This window comes from Sprattus sprattus, assembly GCF_963457725.1.
Source record: "Sprattus sprattus genome assembly, chromosome: 20".
NCBI classification, from domain to species: Eukaryota; Metazoa; Chordata; class Actinopteri; order Clupeiformes; family Clupeidae; genus Sprattus; species Sprattus sprattus.
This window is the reverse complement of record NC_137918.1, coordinates 960001-975000: the sequence shown is the minus strand read 5'-3', so window position 1 is coordinate 975000 and position 15000 is coordinate 960001. Positions and strand designations below refer to the sequence as shown.

Sequence of the window (15000 nt, the reverse complement as noted above, 5' to 3'; positions counted from 1 at the left end):
AAGGAGAAAAGAGTTGCACACTCACCACAGACCAGTAGGGGGCAAAACTGTAAGGAGGGGCGAAGACGTAGTGGCTTGCTGAAGCACTGATATATGAGCAAACATCAATACTGCACAAAAAAAGTATTTGGTAACAAGGCCCACATCCTGTCTGGGACAGTGTACCTCTAAGCTCGGCTCCTGTATGTTTCTTTAAAGCCACAGTATCTAACCAGAGCTTTTCCCAAGCCAAAGAACATTTTGCTGTTGGCGAGAATGGGTCCTCTGCTCTGGGCACAGTTGAGAGTGTGATCAAGATTTGTCTTGTCAGAAGTTCCTGCTACACACCTGCCCACTCTGTACGGTTGCCTTTTTGTCTGATGCAGGGGGAACCGCCGCTGTTCCATACAATTCTGCACTGTGGCAAAGCTGTCTTGCCGCTGTCGTGAGAAAGCAATGAAAAAGAGAGATGTCCACAGCTGTTTGCGGAAGTCGCATCAGGCTCCAACGAGCGCAAGTTTCTTGATGACTCTCGAGTTTTGGCTTTTCCGCAGAGTGTGTTTTTTTGTGAGTTTTTGTGGGATTTTGCAGCTACCTGCATATTTTCCTGGGGTGGGTCTCAGGTGTAGGTAAAAAAAGGGTAAGGAACGAATGAGAGAAAAAGAGAGAGAGAGAGAGAGAGGAAAGAAAAGTACAAATCCCATTTATTTCCCACCTCCTGAGGCGCTCTGCAAAGCGCTGACTCTCCTCAGTAGCTGTGGTGGGAGTCTCTCTCGTTACCGAGGGGGAGTTGGTCTAACCTTGACGTTGTCCATACCCTATAATGCCTACAAGTCGTATGAAGCTTCATGAAGCTCCATCTCATCCACTAATGCCTACGAGCCGTATGAAGCTTCATAAAGCTCCTTCTCATTTATTAATGCCTGTGAGCCGTATGAAGTCTCATAAAGCTCCTTCTCATCCACTAATGCCTACAAGCCGTATGAAGCCTCATATAGCTCCTTCTCATTTATTAATGCCTGTGAGCCGTATGAAGCCTCATAAAGCTCCTTCTCATCCACTCTGCCTACAAGCCGTATGTAGCTTCATAAAGCTCCTTCTCACCACTAATGCCTACGAGCCGTATGAAGCTTAATAAAGCTCCTTCTTATCCTCTCTGCCACTTGCCCCAGCTTCACTGCCTCATGACACCTACACCTCTCATCCATAAAACTCCCCTCCTCTATTCCCTCCTGTGCAGTTTATTGGTAACTTACTGAACTGGCATGGTGATAAACCAGAACCATAAATAAAATTGATGACATGTTTGAAATATGCCTTATATCAAGTATGTGGAGACACTGGTGTAAACAATTTATTATGACCGCCACGCGAGAGGTTTAGTAGTTTTTTTTTTTCTGTCAACGATTCCCGGGACTCTGAAACACCGGGGTGCAGGAAATTTGGTGGGCATGTAGCGTGGAACCATTGATTTTCGTTTTGATCCGTTGCACCCCCGTCGGACTGGACCCCTTTTAAAGAGGCTGGGGCGATTCAGTTTTCTGTAAATAAGTCGAAAACCGTAAGGCTTAGGAGGACCACATTTTTTTTGTATGTTGGTCTTAAGAGGCCACGTCAACCATTCCACTACCACTTATTTCATGTATAGCGCCACCTAGTTACAAATGAAAAAGCAAAAATGGAGTGTTGTAAAACATTTTAATTGTAAGTTGACAAGGTCAGAACTGCACGAAATCGGAGGTGTGGGATCATTATGACACCTTCTTACTGCACGTTAAGTTTCTTGGAATTCCGTTCACGGGGGGGCATGCAATAAATTGATTTATATGATTATACACCAACTGGCCTGTAGGTGGCGCGGCACAGTTTTCTTTGAATATCCCGAGAACCGTAGGGCCTTGGAGGGCCAAATTGTTCTTGTATGTTTGTGTCAGGGGGCCATGTCAACCCATACCATAACCATGTCATTACATGTATAGCGCCACCTAGTTAAAAATGAAAAAGCAAAAATGAGGTGTTTTAATCGAATATATGTCAAAGTGCTCAAAAAATTACCAAATTTGCCAGGGACATCAAGCCTGTAACCGTCCATCTTTGGTAGAGTTTTTGTCCATGGATGGAGCAAAATGGCTCTGTAACGCCCCCTAGAACATTGCAAAAAAACCTGCGCATTGGGGTTATTTTGGCGTAGCTTGACGGAATTCGGTACACGTCTTCATCATGCTTGGATGCACCAAAAAGTCTCTCGACGCATCTGATCGAACTCCTCCGACAGCTTTAATGGTAACGCCTTGAGATGTGGTCCGGCTACTCTTCAGCCATGGGCAACTAAAAGTTATATTGGATTTTCTCATTAGTCGGAAGGTGTGGGCGTGGCAGACCCTCAAACCTCGCCAACTTGTTAGTGCTTGCCACAAAACACAAAGTCTCTTATAACTGTTTTGCGTACATTGGGCCTCATTTATAAAACGTACTTACGCACAGAATTGATCTTAGACTGTGCGTGCGATCAAATCCACGTCTAAGTACAGATTTATAAAAACCGTCTTAGACGTAGAAAAGGACGTATCTCTACGTCTGGTTTTAGTTCGTGTAAGTACATTTCCTTGTGGCAATACTGGAGTACTGCAGGAATTCAGAACTCAGCGCCGACAGGCAGTTTCATCATCATCCTCGTCAGCACCACCGTCACCATTAGGGCTAATGTTTTGCTCAATAAAATCAATTAAACTATTAGAACAATTCACACATGAATGAGATTCACGTCTAATAGGTATTCCGTTTTAATTTCACAAGTGTAAAACATTTCGCTCAATCTAGTATAGCCTATAGAAAATAGTACCTAAGTTTTCAGTAGGAGATATGGCTGCATTGGCGTTGTTAGAGGATATTGCCAACTGCGCAATAAGGAGATAAAGGGTTTTTTCGACACAGGATGATGTATGGCTGATAAGTAGGTACAGCTTGCCGAGAGCGTGGTGCCCAAATAGCCTCTCGTCTACAGAGGCGCACCAGATGCAACCAGGCCATACACGTTCAGGTTTTGTCTGTTCTTGGATTCCTGGCTACAGGAACGTTCCGATGAGAAATTGGAATTCATTTAGCAGAATTTTGCCCGATGTTCTTCGCAGTATTATCCCTTTATATGCCCGTAATTTATTAGATTTCCATACAGTGCCCAGGAAAAGCAAAATGTGAAAGAGGATTTCCTGCGTAAAACAGCGTTCCCAATGTATTTTCATCCAGATTGCGCACACTCAAACAGCCTAGGAAGACTTTAATACAGCACACTTTAATACAGCACATGCCCGTGCGCGGTTGGTAGTGCAGCAAAGGCATGCCTAAGGAAAGGTGGCGATGGCCGGCGAGGCTCCGATGCTGGAGCAGCAGGTGCTGCTGCCGCAGATGCACCTTCTGGTGCTGCTCGTGCGACAGTTGCGGCCGCTGGTGCTTCGGAGACGTGCCTTTTACATGTCACATACTTTGCTTTTGCCATTACGCCACCAGACAGGCTTTCTAACAATGTTTTGGCCCGCATCTGCTCTTCCATCAGCAGAACATCGATGTCAGCCTCACTTTAATTCTTCTGTTTACATGTTTCTTTCTTGCTTGCCACTGTCACAGAGAGTTTGTGCATTGAGGATGCGCTCTGTTTGTGCATTGATAATATGCTGATTAGATTAAATAGGGGCGTGTTTAGGGCGGAGATTCAGTTGCGCACAATTTCACGACCATTTGTGATTTATAACCGAAGGATTGGCGTACACGTGTTTTTTTGTGTGTACGTTCGTTTCTGTGGAACTTACGCTCATTTCAGGAAATGTCTTACACAAAATGTAGGATGGTTTCTACGCAACGTTTTATAAATGAGGCCCATTGTTTGATCCAGAGACAATGGGCCTCATTTATAAAACGTTGCGTAGAAACCATCCTACATTTTGTCTAAGACATTTCCTGAAATGAGCGTAAGTGAGATCCACAGTAAACAGACGTACACACAAAAAACACGTGTACGCCAATCCTTCGGTTATAAATCACAAATGGTCGTGAAATTGTGCGCAACTGAATCTCCGCCCTCAAAACGCCCCTATTTAATCTAATCAGCATATTATCAATGCACAAACAGAGCGCATCCTCAATGCACAAACTCTCTGTGACAGTGGCAAGCAAGAAAGAAACATGTAAACAGAAGAATTAAAGTGAGGCTGACATTGACGTTCTGCTGATGGAACAGCAGATGCGGGCCAAAACATCGTTAGAAAAGCCTGTCTGGTGGCGTAATGGCAAAAGCAAAGTATTTGACATGTAGAAGGCACGTCTCCGAAGCACCAGCGGCCGCAACTGTCGCACTGCTGCTCCAGCATCGGAGTCTCGCTGGCCATCGCCACCTTCCCTTAGGCATGCCTTTGCTGTGCTCCACTACCAACCGCGCACGGGCATGTGCTGTATTAAAGTGGTCTTCCTAGGCTGTTTGAGTGTGCGCAATCTGGATGAAAATACATTGGGAACCCTGTTTTACGCAGGAAATCCTCTTACACATATTACTTTTCCTGGGCACTGTATGGAAATCTAATACATTACGGGCATATAAAGTGATAATACTGCGAAGAACATCGGGCAAAATTCTGCTAAATGAATTCCAATTTCTCATCGGAACGTTCCTGTAGCCAGGAATCCAAGAACAGACAAAACCTGAACGTGTATGGCCTGGTTGCATCTGGTGCGCCTCTGTAGACGAGAGGCTATTTGGGCACAACGCTCTCGACAAGCTGTAGGCCTACCTGCTTATCAGCCATACATCATCCTGTGTCAAAAAGTGTGCGCGATCACGAAAAAACCCTTTCTCTCCTTATTGCGCAGTTGGCAATATCCTCTAACAACGCCAATGCAGCTATATCTCCTAATGAAAACTAAGCCACTATTAGACTTTCTATAGGCTATAGATTGAGCGAAATGTTTTACACTTGTGAAATAAAAACGGAATACCTATTAGACGTGAATCTCATTCATGTGTGAATTGTTCTAATAGTTTAATTGATTTTATTGAGCGAAACATTCGCCCTAATGGTGACGGTGGTGCACGATGATGATAATGAAACTGCGTGTCGGCGCTTTGAGTTCTAAATTCCTGCAGTACTCCAGTATTGCCACAAGGAAATGTACTTACACGAACTAAAACCAGACGTAGAGATACGTCCTTTTCTACGTCTAAGACGATTTTTATAAATCTGTACTTAGACGTGGATTTGATCGCACGCACAGTCTAAGATCAATTCTGTGCGTAAGTACGTTTTATAAATGAGGCCCAATGTTTGAAGGTGGACACTGGATCCGGCCTGAACGCGTACGTATGCCTGACTGATATCACCTATAGCGCCACCTGTTGGTGGTTGGAAACTTCACTTTGTTTCCACACCTCGCATGTGATTGAAGTACTCCTACAGATTTAATGGTAATGCCTTCAAACGTGGTCAGGTTACTCTTCTGCAATGGGGAATTAAAAGTTATGAGAGTCTTTTACAAAGTTTGAAGGGTGTGGGCGTGGCAGACCCTCAAACTATGCACTCTTCAGAACTCCAGTCACTTATAACTTATGCATATATTGTCGAAAGTGCACGAATTGAAAGTGGTAGATCATTATGAGACCCTCTGAATGCATGCCGAGTTTCGTGCAATTTTGTCCATGGGGGGGCCATACAATATTTTTTTTTTATGTGACTGTACACTAATTGGCCTGTAGGTGGGCTGACACAGTTTTCTACGAATATCCCGAGAACTGTATGGCTTATGAGGGCCACATGTTTTTTGTATGTTTGTCTAAAGGGGCCATGTCAACCCATCCCATAACCACTCATTTTATGTATAGCGCCACCTTCTTAAAAATGAAAAAGGTATACGAGGTGATGTAATTGCAGGTATCTCTGGCTGACATGGTCAAAACTGCACTATAATGGTCAAAACTGCAACAGATACACACAAATACACAGTAGACATTCGTATGCACACATACACACACAGTAGACATATGTACTCATGCACAAATAATTCCTTTAATACATAAAAATGAAACACAAACCAATTTACACACACAAAACACATAAAAACACACAAACACACTGACAACCATGACTCATTCTGTGCCAAAACCTACTGAACAGTTTGGCGGTCATATTTTGTAAGGCTTTGCGTTACGTCTAGTTAACTCCACATGGGTCTCCAGCATATCCCTTATATAGAAACTCATTTTTTTTAAGCCACTTCAAAAATAAGGACAGCACAAAACATATGCTTCAGTGTGGATAGGTAGAATGTATTTGCATGTGCTTGCAATTGATGGTTACCATAGATTTAATTTAAGTGGCTAGTAGTGCCATCTAAAATCAGAATACAGACATTTAGAAGGAACAATCCAGAACACTCATTCAATCATTTCTGAATATTGATGTGAGCAAAAAAACTCACCTCCTCTTGCTGAGCATTACTGAAAACCTTTAACCACTTTCACAGCTCGCCAGGATCAAGGCTTACAAAACAACAAACCAGTGAGGACCAGACATGGAGGTCTGAGGAGAGGTCTGCGTCGCTGTAAATTAATAATACCATTCGTAAACCTATTTTCCCCCTTTTCCTTTGGAAAACCGAGGAAATGATTTAAGGGCCAGGGGAACAATGCAACCTCTTATGAATAAATCACACTTTCAATAACAGAGCCAGAAAAAGAACCACATTTTTTTTGTTCCATAAAAAAAAGGAGGTGCACTTTGTAATTTTTTGTTGTTGTTGTTCTTTTGTGGGAGTGCTTGCTTGAGTTTGCACACCTCTGCCCATGTCTACTGGCTCGAACAGCAAACTCCACACATTTCTGCCATGGCCAGGCTGATAAACGGCGGGCCTCCTTTCAAAGTGAACACTCAGCACTACGACGCTATGATGCTAAAATTTGCCTTTTTTATTTATAGGACATCAATCTTAGCGGCAGGAGGAGGGCTGCGACCGTGGCCCCGTTTCGCGGGCTGTCCCCATGCACCTGTGCGTCTCAGCAGCCCGCAGCCCTCGTGCCGGTTAACACGTTTGGCCCGTTTGGGCCAGGCCAGGTGAGGGATGACTCAGTCCCCAACAACACCACTGGGCTTCAGAACCCAACAGTATTCACAAAGGTCTGATTATTTAACGCATTAACTAGCAATATTTGGAAAATAAATGTAATTGTGTATGTCTTATGTTGTGCTGAAAGATTGAAGACACTGTGTTAGTAAAATGTTGATAGTGCATTTCATTTTAAAGACTGCATTGGGACTGGAGTGTGTGCAGCTACTCTTTGGGCTCCCCCTTAGTAGGCCTATACCTCTGTAATCCAGGGGTTGTCGTTTACCTTACTCAAGTTGGAAATATTATATATTTATATAATAACTTGTAACCAAAGAAGCAAAGCTGTGTAAATCTATTTTTTAATTTTTTTAATGCACACTCTATGTATTTTTAGTATAAATATACCAAACCCTCTTGATACTGTAATTAATCAGTATTGTGGGGTTGGAACTCCAGTTGGCACACTGGAGATGTATAGTAAGAACCTAAGTGTCTCTGGGTTTTCTCTTTGTCAGCACAGCAGGTACATCCTCTATATATATCCCCTATTGCCCTCCAAGGCTGCTCCGTTCCCAGAGTGCAGGCCTCCTGGTAATCCCAAGAATATCAAAAACCACAATAGGAGGCAGAGCCTTTAGCTACCGAGCCCCTCTCCTCTGGAACAATCTCCCTGCCTCCGTCAGAGATGCAGACACCGTGCCTATATTCAAATCAAGACTTAAGACATTCCTCTTTAGTGCATCCTATAGCCAACAGTAATTGCGCCAACAAACCAATCACCTGCTGTACCAGCCACCCAGACATATCCGAACACAATTAATGTTCGAATAAAAATCTAAATTAAAATATTACTTGCAATTAAGTACCGCAACATCAAATGTGTTTCCTGTTTGCCGAGTAAATGCATGTACGGCCCCGGCAAACAGAACACAACAGAAAACAATATGCCCAATGCCAGCAAAACTAAACATATCTAAGTACCGCAACATGCAACAGGCAAACCGACACACAGGTGACATGTCCCTGGTTGGTGAAATGTTTCATCTGTGTGTTTGTTTGTGCTGATTCCTGACTGCAAACAGAACACAACAGAAAACAAAATGCTCAATGCCAGCAAAACTATACTTATCTAAGTACCGCAACTTGCAACAGGCAAACCGACACTCAGGTGACATGTCCCTGGTTGGTGAAATGTTTCATCTGTGTGTTTGTTTGTGCTGATTGCTGACTGACAGACCTGCAGATTGATTCGTCATTTCCTGTTTGTTAGATGGATCAGGAGGAGCCTCCTGGGCCTGATGACTCCCCTCCTCAGCCCGCCCCGAAACGCCCCTGCAGACCGGCTCCAGAGCAACACCAGCATCGCCCACGCCGCCCTGCTCCCCGACTCCCCGAGATGTCCACATCCCCCCTTCAACAAGTGGCCCCTGCAAGGTCCACTGCCTCCCCGGAGCCAGGGTCCGTGACATTCAGCGTAGACTCCCCAGCATCCTCGCTGGTTACACCGAGCATGTCCCAATCGCTGATGGAAATGGAAATATTGCTCCTCAACCCCAGCACTCCTCATCTACGCATATGGACAGCTGAACTCTACCCACCCACTTTCTTCCTTTTCTTTCCCTACTATCAAGATCATCTCCCCATGGCACGCTGCTGTAGTCTCTCCACCTGGTCTACCTGGAGAAACCCTCGGCCAATTGCACCCACCGCCACTGCATTGCCGTACACTTACTCTACCCCGTACCCTATGCTAGCATTTATATACAATATACATTATTGCCACCACTGAAATGTTTCTCTGTCCCTACGTCCCTTACCCCTGTAACAGTTACCCTATTAGTACAGTAAACCGGTCTTGCCTGTATCATGTATTTTACCACCGGATGTCTGTGTATATACTATGTCCCGCGACCAAATGCTGGCTGTGTACAACCCTTGTTGCCCCCGGCCGACCTCAAGCAGATGGGTCCCCCCTTATGTGCCGTGGTTCTGCTTAAGGTTTCTTCCTGCCTAACAGGGAGTTTTTTCTTGCCCCTGTTGCCATTGTGCATGCACTAAGGGGGTCTAGGCTCTGGGCTCTGTTAAGCGCCTAGAGGCAATTGTATTGTTATGGCGCTATACAAATAAAATTGAATTGAATACATAAATACATCGATTTTGAGTAAATACAGTATTATAAGTATGATGTGAAGTAAAAAAAACAGGTACTTTGTAATTCTATGGCAAATCAATGTATGTTTCATGTATTACCTGTATGAGCAGTATCTTATATTGGACAAAACCTCAAACAAATAAAGACAATAAATAGTCTCAGTGGGAAGGTAACTCAAAACATGCGCATTTCATCGTCAGCAAATTCAGAAATATCTGAACGATCTCGTGATCTGAGGTCTCGTGAGAGTGCACTGCACGCTTCAGCGCTACTGGTGAGCTCGAGCAAAATCATGTGTTTGCCAACCTGGCATGTTAGCACTTCCACACAACAACACACAGGACATGCTCACACATGCGTTCACACATACAAACATGGATAGATCACACACCACACACATATGCCCAGTGGACACACAGTTCACACACGCAATCAGTCGCACACACACACACACACACACACACACATGAAAACTTAGAGGCTTACACGGCTAGCACAAGTAGTAGGAGATGACTCACATCCAGGCAATCTGCCTCAATATGCCATCAGCCTCCCCAGGGACTCTGGCCTCCATTGCCTCTCACCCAGATGTTTGCTGGCACTCTCTATTTTATTTGCCTCCCTCAGTGAAATGTTATGAAACTGGTCCGTGTTTGTGAGTGGGTATTTCTCTCTCTCTTTCTCTCTCTGTGCTAGTAGTTCTGTTTTTGTCACGTGGGATGTAATAGCTGAACACCTTGCTTAAATTAATAGATTGTAGAATACTATATATCTCTCTGTAGAATACTATACATAGTATAGTAAATTCAACACAGAAATAGACAAAATGACACACACCCCTTTTCTTTCACCTACACCCCCAACAGTCCACACAAACACAGAGAGAACCTCCCTTTCCCAACATGTGAACTACTAATGCTGCTGAGATCCCCATCCTGTTATGGAACTATATAGTTGTTTTAACAGCTGCACTAACACGTCTCACTTGGCCCGATGCATTCATTATCATGGATTACAGATATTACATGGGGAGAATTACATAAGGAAAATAGCTCCCAAAATAATATGCAGTAACTTGACTGCAATGCAGAATCACTTAGGTTTCCAGCAGCATTGTTTCAGAAACAGAAAAAAAATGCTACTCTTTGTTTCCGATAATTGGTTGTTTTCACAGTGCCAGGTAGTAATTGGCGGATATCCTTTCAACTACCTGCCAATTCAGAGAAGTGCTTAACCCCCAAGAACTGAGATTTGGTGAAGCTTATTCTTTAGTATAGGGCTTACATCTGCAGAGTACAAACTGCTGAATGTGTGCATTTTTTATTGTTGACTTGTTTTATTACAACAAAACCAAAACGCCCCACTTCTCTCTTGACTGACAGTAGCCTGCTGTGTCAAACCCACTGTGTGATGGGGTCAGAACTGTGAGATTAACCAAACTCAGCTATGGTTCAAACATGGATTTCTTATATTGTGAGTGTTAACACCCCTAATACCCACACATATACAAATACAAACATTATGATAATTACCTGAACAAGAGTTTATGTACAGTAAATGGGATTGTTCTTGGGCATTAACATTCGCTTCACAGTTTAACCCTTAAGGGACACAAGCCTGTTAGACTTTTTAGGTAGTGAAAAGGCTTGTCCATAAGGGTGATTGGGGCAAAGCACTGCCTTTGGGAAAAGGAGTTTTTTTTTCTGTCGGATTTTACCACTAGACCGTCTGCTCTGCCTCTGATTGTTATTGTCCAATCAGGCAACAGTCAGCAAAATGGTCGTGCTTCAATGGCCCTTTCCCTTTTTAGGGCGATTTGGGAAGAAATGGAAATCGCCCCAGACCTCTCTCATTGACTCTGATGTTAAATCAATTTTTTTCACAAAACAGGGCTCTCAATGCATTCTCTATGGCTTCAGGGAGGGTTTGCCCCTCCATGCTTTCATCATACGTATATGCGTGTAAGAACGTCATATGGCTTCGGTCAAGGCATATTCTGGCAAGATGGCTAACGTTCAGTGCAACAAAAGCTCTTTGAAATAAACTTCTTTTTAGTCGGTGTACTTATGAAGATAAATTGACAACAAAACAACTAGGACTTCCTAGACCAAATGTATCCATTCAACATGTTTCTACAAAGGGGGGGGGGAATCATACATCATAAAATCGGAAGAAAAGAAAATCGTGGCTAGCAGAGTTATTTTCTATGTGATGACTTATATTGCTTTTGTAAGCCAATACTTTCAAGATCAGTCAATAGATATAGTTGGTTTTGACTTATATGTTGCCCCCTCCTTTATGTTGTTACTGGACATATCATGTGTCCTGTTAAGCTATGTTACATCGTACAACATTTGAGACATGTGGATAATGAAAAAGTGGGATAATTTAATGTGGAGCCACATCATGTTTGCTTATAAAGGCTCCCGGATGCAACTTTCTTCCATAGCTTTCCACCTGTAACTAGCTACTCTATGAAGCTAGAAGGGAAATATTTATGTTGTGTGCTGCCATCTAGTGGTCAAAAAGGTTTGTTGCATGAGTTAATAAGCTAACAACAAACTGATACAATTGTCTTTCTTAATGTACCTACTGAATGTGTTGCCTTAATCATTATCAAAAAAATTGCCCCCCCTGAGATTTTTTTCAGGAGCCGCCACTGGTAGTGAAACAGTCCTGTCATTCTCACAGAAAAATGCTTTTGTCTGAAAAAACTCAATCATAAAGCACGATTCCCTTAATTATAAAATAACTTTAGGGGGCATTCCTCCTTCCTGGTGAAACCTATAGTAAAGGCAGCGCATCAACTCTCTCATTCCACTTTCCAGGAAGTTTTGGAAATGGGGAGCCAGGGGTTATGGGAGAAGGGCCAGTGTCTCTGTATGGGTTGCAACTGACAGCATGTGAGGGGAGAGGGGGCAGTGTGAGGCGGGACCCCTGTGTCAGTGTAAGGCGGGACCCCTGTGTCAATGTGAGGCGGGACACCTGTGTCAGTGTGAGGCGGGACACCTGTGGCAGTGTGAGGCGAGACACCTGTGGCAGTGTGAGGTGGGACACCTGTGTCAGAGTGAGGCGGGACACCTGTGGAAGTGCTGGACTAACCTGACAGCACGAATCAGAGTTTTCACAGCAGGGATCACCTCGTCCATGGTGACATCACAGTAGGGCTTATCCTCTGTGCTCTCCTCTCCTGTTGGCTCCACTGAGAAAGAGAGAGAGAGAGAGAGAGAGAAAGAGAAAGAGAGAAAGAAAGAGAAAGAGAGAGATTAACATGAGAATATGATTACCATGAGAGAAGGAGAGAACCTACTATGATCAGGCAGTCAGATAAACATGCACATGCATGTACGTTAGGGTTTGCATGAGCGAGTGTACTTTGAAGGTGATATATGCTAATCTGGCAAGCTGTTTGCTACCGAGTACCAATGATTTCATTGAAGTAAATTGGGGGTACTGTATCTCTAAATATTGCATAATTTGACCACAGGGGGCACTGTAACAAGTCAAAACAATGCAAAATAAAAAGGTTGTAAAAAGATTCCTGTATGAAGAAAAGGACCAACCCAAATTAAATATTCCAAAATGTTCCAAAATATATGTTTTGTTTTTTTTAATATTTTGGGATCAATAAATTATCATAAAGGTCTGATATATCAAATATGATACAAAAACATTGTATATGTAATTGTTTTTTGCAATTTGTCAAAAGATCCTCTAACTTTTTAAAAGATTTTCAGCCTTACATTGGATATATCAGTCTTTACTAGGTTAAATTACACGTATATATATACATATTATTCTATGTTTATATATAGTTTCAATACTATTTCCTAGGTTTACTTCACCCTTGCACATTCTCTCACTTCGTGCGGCAGTCATATTACACACCACTATGTGGATCATCTAGTTTCTTCACATTATTTTAGTTGTTTTCATTTTTTAAAGTTTATTGTTCTTGTATATAGCACCTTTAAGGAATGCAGTGCACACCATATGCCATACCATCAACTGGAGGCCTTGGCTTTAGCCGTAGCGATGTGCGGAAGCGGGTGCGGTCATTGAAGCTCCAGCTCTTCTGCACCTTTCCCGGACTAGTTGCCTCGGCAACATTGTCTTGACTGGGCGAATGCCGATCAGTTCCAGGAGGCAAGGGTGAGGCCTTGTTCCGGAGGGCTTGGGATGAACGGGAATTGTTCATCCTTATCCGGTCTCGAAATCCCATTTTACTACTGCCACAAGAGACACACAAGTGAGTGCATATTCCAAGAAGTAATGAGTAAATCATGCAAGACAGATCATTTCACTGTCTCTCAGCTGAAGCACAAGCCAGTCAATGTTAACATTAATATATTACATCAAGTCATGCAATCTCATTTTGTATAACTGGTCCTCCTTCTGCATACTCTGTCCACGTATGAAAAACATACCAACATACATATTAGCCAAGGTTGACGACACACAACAGAATGGTTAGATAAACAGACATACTGACTGGGTTTAATATGTTAAAGGTTTTCAGGGTTAAGGGTTTAATATGTTAAAAGACATATTCTTTTAGTTTCTGATGGTGGCGGACAGACAAAATGCAATCGGAAAAGGTGAAAAAAAGAGTTTAACGCTCCATGAGATCATCTAGACTCTCCAAGCATCACACACCATGAATTACTTCTTGTCGTCCACGAAAGAACATGGCTAAAATTTCACTGACAAAAGCACTTGGTGCTTGGGCCTGTGATGCCGATTCGATCACGGCTGAGCAAACAAGGGAGATCTTATTCATCATGCCCCATGGTGTCCTGTGATATGCTCGGCATGTTCGGTCGGCATTTTGTATAAATATTTTAAGAGCAAGGGGAAGCGCTTGCAGAAATAGCATTTTGACTTTCGCATTTTGGCTTGAGGCGCTCAGGTGGACTAGAAGTGTAGGGGGGGCGGGGAGAGAGCTGAATTAATCCTGTGCATGCCGTTGATATGTGTAAAAAAAAAAATGGTATTCTTTAGGAAGCTTTTCAGAGGTCCATGAAAGTCCTGGAAAATCCTAGAACTTCAAAACAGAAAAATCTAAATTAAAAACTTGTTTCCATCTGACCCGAATTGGGCAAATTTGCTTTCTCTAGGAAACTGACCACATGCAGCACAGTCCAGAAGCAAGTTTTCATCAGTTTTCCACAGCAAATGCATTAGGCAATACAAGAGATCATCAATGCACCCAATTACATTCTCTGAACGGCTCATCCATGCCACAGATACTATAACATGCTTCAGTGCAGGACAAGGTTTAACTATGTAGTCATCAGTCTAAGTAGCCTACTAAGACTACTAAGTAGTGCATCCTTTGAAAGATGTAGAGCCTATCAAAGGACACTTGGTACACTGAATCTCAAGGCCATGCATGGCCCATCCAGGCTGACATTCAGACCAAATAAACCATGAACTCCAAGTGTTTCAGTATTTGCCATCCAACCTGAACTCATGGTGTATTTTTGATGCAGGCGAAGTGGATACTGCAAACAAGAGCTTCTGCTGCTGCTCTGCAAAAAGGCAATGCTCTAAACATCCAACAATGTCTTTGCTTCTCAGATTAGGCTTAGACTCATTATGTTGTTCATGCAGTAAAAGTAGCTTTCTAAACATTATTGAACCAGAGCAGAACATTAAGTTCAATTCACAGCGAATGGGGACTGTTCCAGATTAGAATGTTAAAACCCAGAATGTCCGTAAATTCTACACATTTAGAATTTGGGAGCTTTTTGACAGGATACGATTTTCCCAATAAGGGA

At 43.0% G+C, this 15000-nt stretch overlaps 1 protein-coding gene across 1 annotated transcript in view; it reads right to left on the bottom strand.

Annotated features, from left to right (window-relative positions):
* kcnq4 (potassium voltage-gated channel subfamily Q member 4) overlaps positions 1-15000 on the bottom strand; it is a gene marked incomplete at its 5' end in the record, with an annotated part of 109533 nt that overhangs the window by 4667 nt on the left and 89866 nt on the right. Inside the window, 2 exons of the mRNA XM_080858820.1 lie at positions 12323-12422; positions 13223-13449. Coding sequence (XP_080714946.1) covers positions 12323-12422; positions 13223-13449 — 327 coding nt within the window. The remainder of the gene's footprint in view (positions 1-12322; positions 12423-13222; positions 13450-15000) is intronic.